The 13,812-nt window shown below is 43.0% G+C and overlaps 2 protein-coding genes across 2 annotated transcripts; both read right to left on the bottom strand.

The window, feature by feature from the left end:
- Positions 1-2,625: 2,625 nt before the first annotated feature.
- LOC110532754 (keratin, type I cytoskeletal 18) lies at positions 2,626-5,673 on the bottom strand. Its single transcript, XM_021616878.2, has 7 exons — positions 5,159-5,673; positions 4,325-4,407; positions 4,044-4,200; positions 3,765-3,929; positions 3,557-3,682; positions 3,238-3,455; positions 2,626-2,926 (listed from the first exon to the last, which is right to left on the bottom strand). The coding sequence occupies exons 1-7, from the start codon at positions 5,570-5,572 to the stop codon at positions 2,776-2,778; spliced, it is 1,314 nt and encodes a 437-aa protein (XP_021472553.2). The 5' UTR covers positions 5,573-5,673; the 3' UTR covers positions 2,626-2,775.
- A 1,309-nt stretch (positions 5,674-6,982) lies between these two features.
- On the bottom strand, positions 6,983-13,505 carry LOC100136778 (K18, simple type I keratin). Its single transcript, NM_001124724.1, is given in 7 exon segments — positions 6,983-7,490; positions 7,768-7,988; positions 8,349-8,474; positions 8,599-8,763; positions 9,141-9,297; positions 9,993-10,075; positions 12,988-13,505. Coding segments are annotated over 7 exon segments (1,317 nt in total). The 5' UTR covers positions 13,432-13,505; the 3' UTR covers positions 6,983-7,369.
- Positions 13,506-13,812: the final 307 nt, after the last annotated feature.

Here is a 13,812-nt window from a genome sequence, read left to right as displayed (position 1 = left end):
GCTTCCATCCCTCTAATGCAAGGCGGCTGGGGATCTCTGGCTCTAACAACATATATATCTATCTGTGTGTGGTCTAGTTTTTAACTTTGAACTAACCAATAACAACCTGTTGATATTAACGTATTGAACCGGATGTCTGATTGTCATAAAGAATGCAAGTGGATCACCATAGAGACCAAAAAAGTGCATAAAATAAAGTGCAGACTAGCTAATGTGCAGGAAAAGAGTGGACTGTGAGTAATGAAAGAACATTGGAATGGAGGCCCAGTCCATCAGTAAGGGGGTAGAGAGAGAATGTTGGGTCAAAATGCAGAATGAACCCAGAATTCCAGAGAACTTCATAGACATGTACGTATCTGGCTAGACCGGGAACAGAGCTGGATGGGGTGTGCCAATTCTTTAAAACTGTATATCTGTGTCTGGGTTTTACATTGTTGTTGCTTGAGTGATGTTGCTTTCCACGTCACATCAAGAGCTCTATTTTATCCGTATCATGGAAATTCAGAGTTACAGTGTGATTTAAATGTAAAGGAAATGTCTCTGTGTTAGCAGAGGCTTCTGGAATAGCCTGCCAGAGAACCTGAGGGGGGCCGAAACTGTGTACATATTTAAAACAGATCCCAAAGCAAACCTTCTTTTATCTTTGCTTTTCCTTAGGGTGCTTTTTGATCTCTTAGTTTTTATTGTTATTCTTTTGTTTTTATCTTCTTATGTTTGTTGTGTAGCAAATATTGATATATTTACATTTTTAGTTATGTTTTTTCCTGTGAAGCGCTTTAAGTTGCATTCATGTCTGAAATGTGCTATATAAATAAAGCTTGACTTGACTTGATAAATGCTGCAGATGTCGGCTCAATAAGACATTACTATCAGTAATACAGATTCAATAGAGCCCCAATTTAGCATGTATTTCCTGTATGCATTTAGAGAGGAAACCAACTGATTTGTCCTGATTGGTTACAGTAGATGAAAACAGAGACATACAGTGCCTTGCGAAAGTATTCGGCCCCCTTGAACTTTGCGACCTTTTGCCACATTTCAGGCTTCAAACATAAAGATATAAAACTGTATTTTTTGTGAAGAATCAACAACAAGTGGGACACAATCATGAAGTGGAACGACATTTATTGGATATTTCAAAAGAATTTAACAAATCAAAAACTGAAAAATTGGGCGTGCAAAATTATTCAGCCCCTTTACTTTCAGTGCAGCAAACTCTCTCCAGAAGTTCAGTGAGGATCTCTGAATGATCCAATGTTGACTTAAATGACTAATGATGATAAATACAATCCACCTGTGTGTAATCAAGTCTCCGTATAAATGCACCTGCACTGTGATAGTCTCAGAGGTCCGTTAAAAGCGCAGACAGCATCATGAAGAACAAGAAACACACCAGGCAGGTCCGAGATACTGTTGTGAAGAAGTTTAAAGCCGGATTTGGATACAAAAAGATTTCCCAAGCTTTAAACATCCCAAGGAGCACTGTGCAAGCGATAATATTGAAATGGAAGGAGCATCAGACCACTGCAAATCTACCAAGACCTGGCCGTCCCTCTAAACTTTCAGCTCATACAAGGAGAAGACTGATCAGAGATGCAGCCAAGAGGCCCATGATCACTCTGGATGAACTGCAGAGATCTACAGCTGAGGTGGGAGACTCTGTCCATAGGACAACAATCAGTCGTATATTGCACAAATCTGGCCTTTATGGAAGAGTGGCAAGAAGAAAGCCATTTCTTAAAGATATCCATAAAAAGTGTTGTTTAAAGTTTGCCACAAGCCACCTGGGAGACACACCAAACATGTGGAAGAAGGTGCTCTGGTCAGATGAAACCAAAATGGAACTTTTTGGCAACAATGCAAAACGTTATGTTTGACGTAAAAGCAACACAGCTGAACACACCATCCCCACTGTCAAACATGGTGGTGGCAGCATCATGGTTTGGGCCTGCTTTTCTTCAGCAGGGACAGGGAAGATGGTTAAAATTGATGGGAAGATGGATGGAGCCAAATACAGGACCATTCTGGAAGAAAACCTGATGGAGTCTGCAAAAGACCTGAGACTGGGACGGAGATTTGTCTTCCAACAAGACAATGATCCAAAACATAAAGCAAAATCTACAATGGAATGGTTCAAAAATAAACATATCCAGGTGTTAGAATGGCCAAGTCAAAGTCCAGACCTGAATCCAATCGAGAATCTGTGGAAAGAACTGAAAACTGCTGTTCACAAATGCTCTCCATCCAACCTCACTGTGCTCGAGCTGTTTTGCAAGGAGGAATGGGAAAAAATGTCAGTCTCTCGATGTGCAAAACTGATAGAGACATACATACCCCAAGCGACTTACAGCTGTAATCGCAGCAAAAGGTGGCGCTACAAAGTATTAACTTAAGGGGGCTGAATAATTTTGCACGCCCAATTTTCAGTTTTTGATTTGTTGAAAAAGTTTGAAATATCCAATAAATGTCGTTCTACTTCATGATTGTGTCCCACTTGTTGTTGATTCTTCACAAAAACATACAGTTTTATATCTTTATGTTTGAAGCCTGAAATGTGGCAAAAGGTTGCAAAGTTCAAGGGGGCCGAATACTTTCGCAAGGCACTGTACACATACAACCATTACATTAAGTGTTTGACTTCATTTATTGTGATTGTTTCATTGGTCATTTTGTGAACAATTAACTGTTATTCTGGCAGTGGTGTGTCATAATGGTGATGATGATGATGGTGGTGATGATGATGATGAGAGAGAAGATGTTTCTTGACTGGGGTGGTTATCCTTGGACAGTTTCAATCCCTCCTTCAGATTTGACATCCTCAGTCACTCCTTCAGACACTACTTTGCCATCCACTAGTGTCTGGGTGACAACCAGCGTCTTTGTTCGGAAAGCTTTAGTTGGTTTCTTCTCGACAGCAACCTCAACTCTAGAGAGACACAGATGAAAAGACAGATACCTTACTACAACACAGTCATTTCCATATCAGACCTGAGCCCTTGTGCATAGTCGCATGAAGCTAGTTTGAATCTAATTTGCAAATATTCCATGCCTCATAGAATAACAAGCAAACAATAGAACAAGGCCAGCCGTTTAATGATAAGCTACTAGTACAGCTGTATCGCTCCAGTAACTTGATAGTTTTATCATCTCAACATACTTCAGGTATTGTAGTTGTTACACCACCCATACCAAGCAGGACATGTAGCTCCACCTGTCATCTCTCCTTGTTTTACTCACTTCAAGTCTCCGTCCAGCAGCCTCCTGTACTCGGCGATCTCAGCCTCCAACTGTATCTTGATGTTGAACAGGATATGGTAGTCCTGTGTCTGATGTTGGATGTCGGAGCGGATGTGGGTCAGCTCAGCCTCCAGCCTCAGGAGGACGGCGTTGTATTTCTGCAACTCCATGTTGTAGCGCATCTCAATGTCATGAAGGTTCCCCTTCAGAGACTCATTCTGTGGTTGGGAGGCAAGTACGCGGTCATAGGATGGATCCACCAAGATTGAGTTCATTTTGAAATGGTTTGGTAGCTATTGTATAAAATAATCATTCTTACCAGGCTGATCTGGGACTGAAGCTCAATCTGCAGGGACTGAATGCTCCTCCTGCTTTCACTGAATGTGGTGTGTGCCTCCTTCAGGGCCTCTGTATTCTCAGTCACCTGGACCTGCACCTCTGTGATCTGGACACACACACACACACCAACATGTTAACCCACAGTAATACAGTGCAGAACATTGAAAAGTGTTAGGAAGGAGTCGTACTTTGGATTCATGCCACTCTTTGAGCTCCTCCTGGCTCTTCAAGGCCATCTTCTCGTACTTGGCCCTCATCTCCTCCATGATCTTTCCCAGGTCGTGTCCCTTAGAAGCATCCACCTCCACCTGCACGCCAGCCATGGAAATCTGGGTGCGTAGCTCCAGCACATCCTGACACAAAGGAAACAAGGAAATCCATTAAATTAATGACATGGCGTTTATGGTAGTAACCTAGCTATGTAACCCTATTTGAAAATTTGTCAGTTGACAGGAACCGTTCCTTACCTCTGCATGGTTCTTCTTCAGGTTGATCAGTTCCTCTGTCAGAAACTCGATATCGTTCTCCAGATGCAGCTGGAGCACGATGGTGTCATCAAGTGTTCTCCTCAGATTTGCGACATCACTCTCGACAGTCTGGCGCATCCCAATCTCACTTTCATGCCTATTGACAACAACATTAAGAATGTAAAGACGTGGACATAGCCACAATGAAAGAATGTTGGCCCTATAGATTCATGCCAACAGATGATAGCAAGTGACACGTTTCTTTGTTTATAAGCACTCACTTGACCTTGAAGTCCTCTGCTGCTAGGCCGGCACCCTCAACTCGGATAGCAATCTGTGCATTGCCCACTGTCATCTCCAATATCTGAGGGAATATTAGAGGTAGGAGAGGGATGATTCTGGGTATATCTGTGGATCTGTTCTACAGGGTGGAGCAACATAAACATGTCCCTGGGTGAAACCCGTCACTCCATCTTTGTGCAGGTAGAAACAAAGTGACACTCACTTAAATATCTATACAGCGTCAACATGGTGGAGCCACCTCTGATAAGATGTGCTGTAAATCACATCAGTTTACTGCGGGGTGGTTCTGTGAAACCTCGCCTAATAAAAGGCTTGAGACAGTATTTCCCAACTCTTTTCCTCCAGTACCCCCAGCAGTATAGATTATTTTGTTGTAGCCCCAGACAAACACACCTCATTTAACTCATCAATGGCTTGATGATTAGTTGACGAGTTGAATCAGGAGTGCTTGTCCGGGGCTACAGTAAAAATGTGTACTTTTGGGGGTATTTAAGAACTGCAAATATTGGCTTTAAATAATGTGAAATTAATGAGTGGGGAGACCTAATTAACCATACAGTAGGGGTGGTTTGGAGCAGTCAGGATCAGGGTTGGGGTCAATTCCATTTAAATTCCAGTCAATTCTGGAAGTACCCCAAAAAACACAGTGATCTTCAAAGAAAAAAAATGTGGAATTGGAATTTGGTTTACTTTCAGAATTGACTGGATTTGAAAAGAAAATTAACCCCAACCCTGAACAGGATATGATTCCACACACATAATACTTTGTATGAATCACACTTGAATTTAATGTCATTATTTGAGGGCCTCACCTTCTTCCTCAGGTCCTCCAGCGTGGCTTCGTAGCGGCTGTAGTCTGCCCCAGCAGGCCCTTTCTTCTCCAGTACCTCCCTGATCTGTAGCTCCAGCTTGTCGTTGACCTGCTCCAGGTTCTTTACTGACTCCAGGTAGGTGGCCAGACGGTCATTCAGGAGCTGCATGTTGAGCTTCTCATTACCCATAGTGAAGCCACCATCAGCTGTAACACCTGTGTACACCTGGTGCTCTGCCCCTCCTCTGAAGCCCCCGAGCCTGCTGGTGTGGACGGAGGAGATTCTGGTCCCGTGTACCCCGCCACCGCCATCGGCACTCTGTGAGCTCCATGGCTTTGCGTGTAGGCCTCCACTGCCACTTTCAGCACGATGACAAGTAAATCCAGGATGCGTACTGATACGTACAGACTCCATGTCTTCAGAGAGGAAATCCAAGAAGAAGAGAAGAAGAAACAGAGAACCACCTGACACTGGCACAGATTGACTCTACCGAGCGCGAAGAGGATGGATGTTAGAGTTTTTATATACCAGGCTGCATTCTGACGCGCCACTCCCTTCGATCACTATCACTTTCTAACCTTTAGTCTCCTACATAGACTCTGTCCTCTCCACCTCTCCACCCGCCATTGTGACTGTGGTTTGGTAACTATGGTCAATGAGGAAGGGGAAAGTGTAGTCTATGCCACTTATGTAAGATTGAACCGTAGATAGCAAATGTACTGAATTTAAAATAGCAGTTATAGACTCTTATTCGGAAGTCATTCAGAATCAATATTGAAAGCCAACTGCTGTTCTATTGTAATCTAATATCAATAGCTAAGGAAGGAACAGGAAAGGGAATACCAAGTCAGTTGCACAACTGAATGTCTTCAACCGAAGAGATAGCCGTAGGAGATAGCCTCACGTGTTGTTTTACTGCTGCTGTTTAATTATTTGTTACTTTTATTTTACATTTTTTACTATTCTATTTTTTTGCTTAACACTTATTTTTATTTATTTTCTTAACTTCTTAAAGCATTGTTGGTTAAGGGCTTAAGGGCTCTACTGTACACATACACGGCACATGTGTACAGTATTGTGTTGTATTCGGCACATGTGACACATACAAATATCATTTGATTTGAAATGTGTCTTCCGTAGATAACCCAACCCCTCTGAATCAAAGCTAACCAATAAAGCAAATATTTCTTTCATCATGTGGCTCAGCTGGTAGAGCATGGCGCTTGCAATGGCAGGGTTTTTGGTTCAATTCCCACAGGGGACCTGTATCGAAAAAGCATGAAACTGTATGGACTCACTGCTGTAAATTGCTCTGGATTAGAGCGTCTGTTAAATGACTAAAATATCATGTTTGATCTTTTGTAAAGCACTATTAGTAGGTAACATAACACTAACTATAAAATATACTGGTGTGGCAGGGTAGCCTAGTGGTTAGAGTGTTGGCCTAGTGGTTAGAGTGTTGGACTAGTAACCGAAAGGTTGCAAGATCAAATCCCTGTGTGCTGACTAGGTACAAATCTGTCATTCTGTCCCTGAACAAGACAGTAAACCCACTGTTCCTAGGCTGTCATTCAAAATAAGAATTAGTTCTTAACTGACTTGTCTAGTTAAATAAAAAGGTTTTAAAAAAAATGATTTCCATATTTCAGATCTGTGCAAATGATTAACTTCTCTGTTCAATGTGTGTTAATTATTCGTGTCAATTTGTTGTATTAAAGTTGCCATGATGACATTTACCACAATCTATGAGAAGTGATAACCTATAAAACCTGATTGTTGAGTTACACAGCAAGTGCATAGCCATTAAAAGAGAAGAGCCAAGAGTCTGACCAATGTTTTATTGGACAATGAAAGTACATCACACCAGGCAAATTCAACTGGACAGAAAGAAAACTAAGATGACAAGGGTAGAAAAATACATTTGACAGATTTACAGATATTTTACTTAATCCAATTGCTAGTTTTAAAGGTAAAATCATATTGGTTAAAGCCAATTTCATCCCAAATGACTCAGTTCTGAACTGTACTGTAAATGTATATACGCCTAAATGCGTAAGTTAAAAAACACTTAAGACTCAAAAGCAAAAGAAACATGATGAAATAAATAAAGTGGAGATCATTTTCTTCTTATCCAGCTAGATGTTATCTTATGTCTATGGTGTGTTGGATGGTGTTGTACAATCAGGACGATGTGGAATGATGGATGTAGTCTCACAGGTTCCTCTCCTTTGTCTCTGTGCTGGAGGAGACAACCTTCCCGTCCACCAGGGTCTGTGTGACGGTCATCACCTTGGTCTTCACTGTCCGCTGGTCCTCCAGAGCATCCTGGAGCCTGAGAGAGAGAGGGAGAGAGAGAGAGGGAGAGAGAGAGAGAGAGAGAGAGAGAGAGAGAGAGAGAGACATTCACAACTATCAGTCAACATAAAAATATTTATGCAATGGTTATTTTTGCCTCCAAGACAGAAAATGGCCATTGGATGACTATTTACCCCAGTAGGCTCTTGGCCGGCAACAAACTTCATGTTCATTCCCTTTCTCAAGTCTGCTTAATTATAGGAATTATGCATGCAACACCAATTAAGGATTTCTCTCCCTCTTGTCTTACTCACTTGAAGTCTCCTCCGTCCAGCAGTCTCCTGTATGTGGCGATCTCCGCCTCCAGCTTCATCTTGATGTTGAGCAGGTGCTCGTACTCCTGCGTCTGCTGCTGGATGTTGGAGCGGAGGTTAGTCAGCTCAGACTCCAGACCCACGAGGATCTTGTTCAAGGATTCCATCTCCATGTTGTAGCGCATTTCCGTGTCTCGCAGCGTCCCCTCCAGAGATCCTTTCTGTTAGACAGAGAGAGAGAGGAAGAGTAAAGACAGTCAGTACAGGTGATTGTAACTTGTAAATTAACATAAAACTTAAAAGAAAAACTCCACCCAAAAAACTATCATTTGGTGTTTGTTTCATAAGTCCATTGTTGATAAAGTCCCAAAATGTGGTGCATGTCAGCAATCCAGTTTTCAAGATATATAACTTTTAAAACATAGAAATGCGGCTGACATGTAAAACCTGGGACAATATCAACAATAGACTAATTAAAGAAATACCAAAATATTGAGTTTTCCTTTAACCAATAGCATTGATGCCATGATGTCTTTTGTACACAATGGCTGTGTGAATATAGTATTGTTGAGGGATCTTACCAAGCTCTTTTGTGAGTCCAGCTCGATCTCCAGTGTCTGTAGCTGTCTACGGAGGTCGTTGATCTCTGTGTGTGCGCCTTGGAGGGCCTCTGTGTTCTGTGACACCACAGACTGCACCTCTGTGATCTGGAAGGGACATAGAGGTGATACAGATGTCAGTTTTAAAATCATTGGTTAAGTAGGAGTTTCTGTGACGGTTTCACTGTGAAGTCATCAGTGAGTGGTAAATGAATAAGCTGGTAGGTGTTACCCGTGTTTCATGCCATGCTTTGAGCTCCTCTTGGTTCTTCAGGGCCTCTTTCTCGTACTTGGCCCGGACCTCAGCCATGATGGCGGCCAGGTCCTGGCCCTTAGGAGCATCCACGTCCACCTGCACTCCAGACTGGGAGATCATGTTACGCATCTCCATCACTTCCTGTTGGGGTAGAAAGACAACAACGTTAAAATTCATTAAGCAATATGTTTTCAAGAGTGAAGTCAGCGTCCGTATTTAGGCTGTTCGTTTGGGTACTCAACGTGCCCCCCCTGGGTGCGTCCTATGTGTGTGCCGCACCCACCACACCCCCGCTAAATCCCAAAGATCTCACACGAAACAACCCCTGTTTTTACAGTATGGTTGACTGTCTCCGATGGTGGCGTGCTAGGTCTTGCTCTATTTAAGCCATTGTGATGACAAGGGAGATGGTAAACATGTGTTTGGTGGTACAAGAGGGGTGGGGTTGTGTACCATATTGGTTTGGTGGTTGAAAGGGGGGGGGGGGGGGGGTTGGGGTTGGGCCATGGTGAACTTACGTTGTCGTGGTTCTTCTTCAGGAAGATGAGCTCCTCCTTCAGAGCTTCGATCTCACTCTCCAGGTTCATGCGGCCCATGTTGGTGTCATCTATGACCTTCCTCAGGCCAACGATGTCAGCCTCCACAGACTGGCGTATGGACAGCTCAGACTCAAACCTGCAACACACAGCAAACAGCATCAGATACAATGCCCTGGAGAGCTACGGTGAAATATTCTCCAAAGTGTCCGTTTAAAGGCCCAGTGAGGTCAAAACATAATTTTCCTGTGTGTTGTGTATACTTCCATAATATGAGATTTGAATAATACTGTGAAAGTGTTAAAATTATGATAATGCCCAATTAGTGTAAGAGCTGTTTGAAAAGACAGCCTGTTTTGGTGGGATGGAGTTTTGGCCTGCCTGATGACATCACCAGGCGATCATTTGGTTAGTAGACCAATTAGAAAGAGATTTCCAAACCTCTCTGCCAATAACACCTAGTTTTCAGTTTTCCACTCCCCACTAAGAACACTTCCAGAAAATCCTAGCTAAATTATTTATTGAGAAATGAGTCTTTGCTAAGAAGCCATTTCTGTGCCAGTTTGACCGTTTTAATTGAAAACAATCACAGTAAGGTATTTAAATATTTGGATATTGAGATAAAAAACGTCTGCATTGGACAGTTAAAGCATAGACTGTAGAGTATGGAGGGTATGCAGTTAATGTGTCACAAGTTACTGTTAATTAAGGTGTGTCAGCAACCGTCTGCTTGTTTAGTCACCGTTAATTAAGGCGTGTCAGCAAATGTCTGCTTATTTTACACCGTTAATTAAGGTGCGTGTGCAACTGTCTGCTTTGCCTAGCTTGACTTACTTCACCCTGAAGTCATCAGCAGCTAAGCGGGCATTGTCGATCTGAAGACACATACGGGCGTTGTCTGTTGTGGCATCAAACACCTGCCACACAAGGAGAAAATAAGTTAACGTCAACATACTTTTCATTTCATTTCTTTCACAGCAGTTTCAATGCTGTGCTATTGTGTAATGAGTATGAAAGTGACAAGGCTGATGACAGTGGCAGCCAGGAGCAGCGGAGGCCAGCTGCCCCACAGCCGCAGTGTTTGCTCTCCATGGTATAGTAGATAAGGCTGGCGATGGATGGATGCAGGTTACAAAGTTCGGGAGGCAATCATTAACAAACAGCCAAGCTGAAAGTGCAGTGGAATACATGGCAGGATGGAGGCAGGTGATTTGCATCAGGCGGGAGGTTGGTGTGTGTGTGTGTGTGTGTGTGTGTGTGTGTGTGTGTGTGTGTGTGTGTGTGTGTGTGTGTGTGTGTGTGTGTGTGTGTGTGTGTGTGAGGTTGGTGTGTGTGTGTGGGAGGTTGGTGTGTGTGATGGGGAGGGGGTGGTTACTGGGTTGGGTTTCCTGTTGTTCCTGTCGTGAGAAGCCTTGTTTTTGTAAAGGAGGAATATTTGAACTAGCGGTCACATCCTGGTATCACGACAAAGAAAAATAAACCCATTGTGATCTATGCGTTGGGGGTTGATTACGTGCCATGGGCAGTTGGTAAAGCCAACACATCTATGTTGGCAAACACCAGCTTAACTCCCTAGGCATTCCTTCCCTGACCTTTTATGTAAGGCTTCATAATGACAACCATAACAAGAGCAGCAGACTAAGCAAATATTTTAACACATATTTACACAGCTCATGTTCAGTTTACCATTGGTTTTTCTCATTTTCAAGGTTAAGTTCAATGTCCTTGTTTGGAATTTTTTTCAAAGGGACAAAGAGGTGAAGGAAGTGACTAAACTCCACTCCACGGTGAAGGAAGTGACTGAACTCCACTCTGCAGTGAAGGAAGTGACTGAACTCCACTCTGCAGTGAAGGAAGTGACTGAACTCCACTCTGCAGTGAAGGAAGCGGACTGAACTCCACTCCACGGTGAAGGAAGTTTCTGATGAACTCCACCAACTGAGTGGATCAGAGACCAGGTTTTGTGGAATTCAGCTCCGACTACATCGATTCGCCCAAGGTCAATACTTAACAAAATTATAATTATGAAACGCTTACCTTGTATCTATGTTTGTCCTCTTTCTCTTTGTTTGCTGAAATCCATACTTTTTCACTAAAAGCTAATCAAATACAACCACTGACTGTTTCCTTGTTGAGATTCAATTGGCACATGTGCATTATTGAAAAAGTATGGATTTCAGCAAACCAAGAAAGGCACACATTTACAGAGGACGGACATAGGTACAAGGTAAGCATTTTATAATACAATGTTGTTAAAGTATTGACCATGGGCGAATCGATGTAGTCGGAGCTGAATTCCACAAAGCCTGGTCTCTGCTCCACTCTGTTGGTGGAGTTCATCAGGAACTTAATTCACAATGGAGCGGAGCTCAGTTAGCTAGCAATATAAATTCTGTAATGATAGTCTTGTGATATATTTGCATTTTGTCTCTCGCTATTGGTATCTTGCATCTAATCTCCATATTTTGCATAGTTATTATTCTTGTCACTTTGGGTGGTTTGACTTTGGCACGTTGCTCCAGCAAGGTCTACACAGCAAAACCACAGAAGCATGACTGGAATGTTCCAGAATCCAATGGAAAGAGCTTTTCGGATGTGTTTTTTTATATTTTAATAAATACTATAATATAGTATCAGGCAGTATTTACTGCATGCTTTAAAGTACACGAGTAACTTGTTGCAGATGCAAGAGACCTATAATAATGACTGTTTACTAGATGTCTAACAGTATTTTTCCGAAGTATCAGCAGCTCTGAACATTTCCAGTTGAATGACTCAGAATATCCTTGCAGTATACACACATAAACCATTATAAACCCATATGTCAATCATTCAGTACTGTTATATATATATATACATGGAACACTATCAGAGAAATGAGAATGGAATGACGTGGTTAGACGGACTACTTCTTAATGACACAGTACATTGACTCCCAAACTCATTTACCATGCTCCACCATCAAAGTAAGGACCACACCATGAAATAGTAGCCTTGTGTAAGTTGTGAGTAAGAACCACACCATAAAAGATCCACAGACCACACACTGGTTGAATCCACGTTGTTAACCAACTTAATTTCAATGAAATTACATTTAACCAACGTGGAATAGACGTTGAATTGACGTCTGTGACCAGTGGGTAGTAAGTAGCCTTGTGTAAGGAGTTCAACTTTCTCTCATCTATAGTCTATGGTGGAGTTTTCTCATTTAATTTACTGCTACACACTTACCACAGCTGAGAGGAAATATCAAAATAACCTTTTTAACTTTACCTACAGCTGTAACGACTCTCCCAGTTTGCATGGTTAAATTTGTGCAAAACTCTTGATGGTTATAATGCAGATAATCATTTGAAATGCTACAGTATCGTGGTTTCATTGCTAACAATCTTTGTGCTAAACAGTTAACTGATAGCAGGAAGTTAAATAAACACATCCATGACCCCTGAAAATGCTAGCTGGACCTGGAACTCTGGCCATGTCGAAGGTCAGCTAGCAGAACCCCTTGGAATTCCCCTTCTTATTGCTTTCTGTCTGCCCCTTGACCTTCTGCCTGGGGATGCCGGCACCTTGCCATCACTAATCAGCAGGGTTCTAACGGACGAACCAGCTACACTGGGTCTTTACTACCCAGGTCAATAACCTGACAAGGATATAGTAGGGCCACTGTGTTTCCTCTGTCACTCTGTTACTCTCTTCTGTCGGGTCAGCCATTCTAGGACAGTGAACTTGCATTTCAAATATATATTACTTCCCTAAAGCTCAATGGTGTAGGGTTTGTCCAGCATCTCATACTAGCCAGTACTCCTTCCTCCCCCTGGCCTCTCACCTTCTTCCTCAGGTCATCCAAGATGGCGTTGTAGCGGCTGTAGTCGTTGACGTCTGGGCCTCTCTTCTCCATGGCCTCCCTGATCTTCAGCTCCAGTTTGCCGTTGGCCTGCTCCAGGTTCCTCACCATCTCCAGGTAGGAGGCCAGACGGTCGTTGAGGTTCTGCATGGCAAACTTCTCATTGCCCATGATATGAGCAGTGTCCCCGCTGGCGCTCACCTGGATGCTGCTGGACATGGAGCCCCCGGAGCCTCCCATCCCAACCCCCATCCCTCCCATCCCGCTTCGCACACCCGAATAGGACACAGAGGAGATTCGGGTCCCCTGACCCCCAGCACCACCATAGGTGCTGGCGGCCCGGTAGGTGGGAGCAGTAGAGTTGTGAGTGATGGAGTAGCCGTACCCACTGCCAGGTCCCCTGACGCTGCTTCGTTTGACACTCATTTTGTTAGATGGAGTGAGATTGAGAAAGGCACAGAGAGTTGAGAGTGGGCCGGCAGAAACAGGAGCACACAGACACACAGAGCATGGGAAGAGAGGAAGCCGCTCAAACTTTATAACCCTGCTGGCCCCCACAGTCCCTCCCCCTAAACACTCCTCTCTTTCCAAGTTCCCTCCCTCTCTCCTCTGTGAACCAAAAGCACTTTTTTTTTTAATAGAATCCTTTGTCTGGCTTTGCACTCTCAAACTTGAAACTCTACAATATACTGTAATTTAAAATGTGAATTTTTGTTTGCCTCAGTTTGTAACTATTCCATGTCAAAGTCCATCGGTAATTTGAGATTTTCATCTCTTTAGTTATAATGTCACAAAGTAAGTAATCAA

Source organism: Oncorhynchus mykiss, chromosome 9 (assembly GCF_013265735.2).
Source record: "Oncorhynchus mykiss isolate Arlee chromosome 9, USDA_OmykA_1.1, whole genome shotgun sequence".
Taxonomy (NCBI): domain Eukaryota; kingdom Metazoa; phylum Chordata; class Actinopteri; order Salmoniformes; family Salmonidae; genus Oncorhynchus; species Oncorhynchus mykiss.
Note: the sequence above shows the minus strand (reverse complement) of the source record. Positions and strands in the feature narration are given on the sequence as shown.

Coding starts and splice junctions, on each gene's coding strand:
- LOC110532754 (XM_021616878.2), bottom strand. CDS start 5,572: ATGGAGTCTGTACGTATCAGTACGCATCCTGGATTTACTTGTCATCGT. Junction 3,683..3,764: donor AAGAGTGGCATGAATCCAAA/GTACGACTCCTT, acceptor GTGTGTGTCCAG/ATCACAGAGGTGCAGGTCCA. Junction 3,456..3,556: donor TTCAGTCCCAGATCAGCCTG/GTAAGAATGATT, acceptor TCCCAACCACAG/AATGAGTCTCTGAAGGGGAA.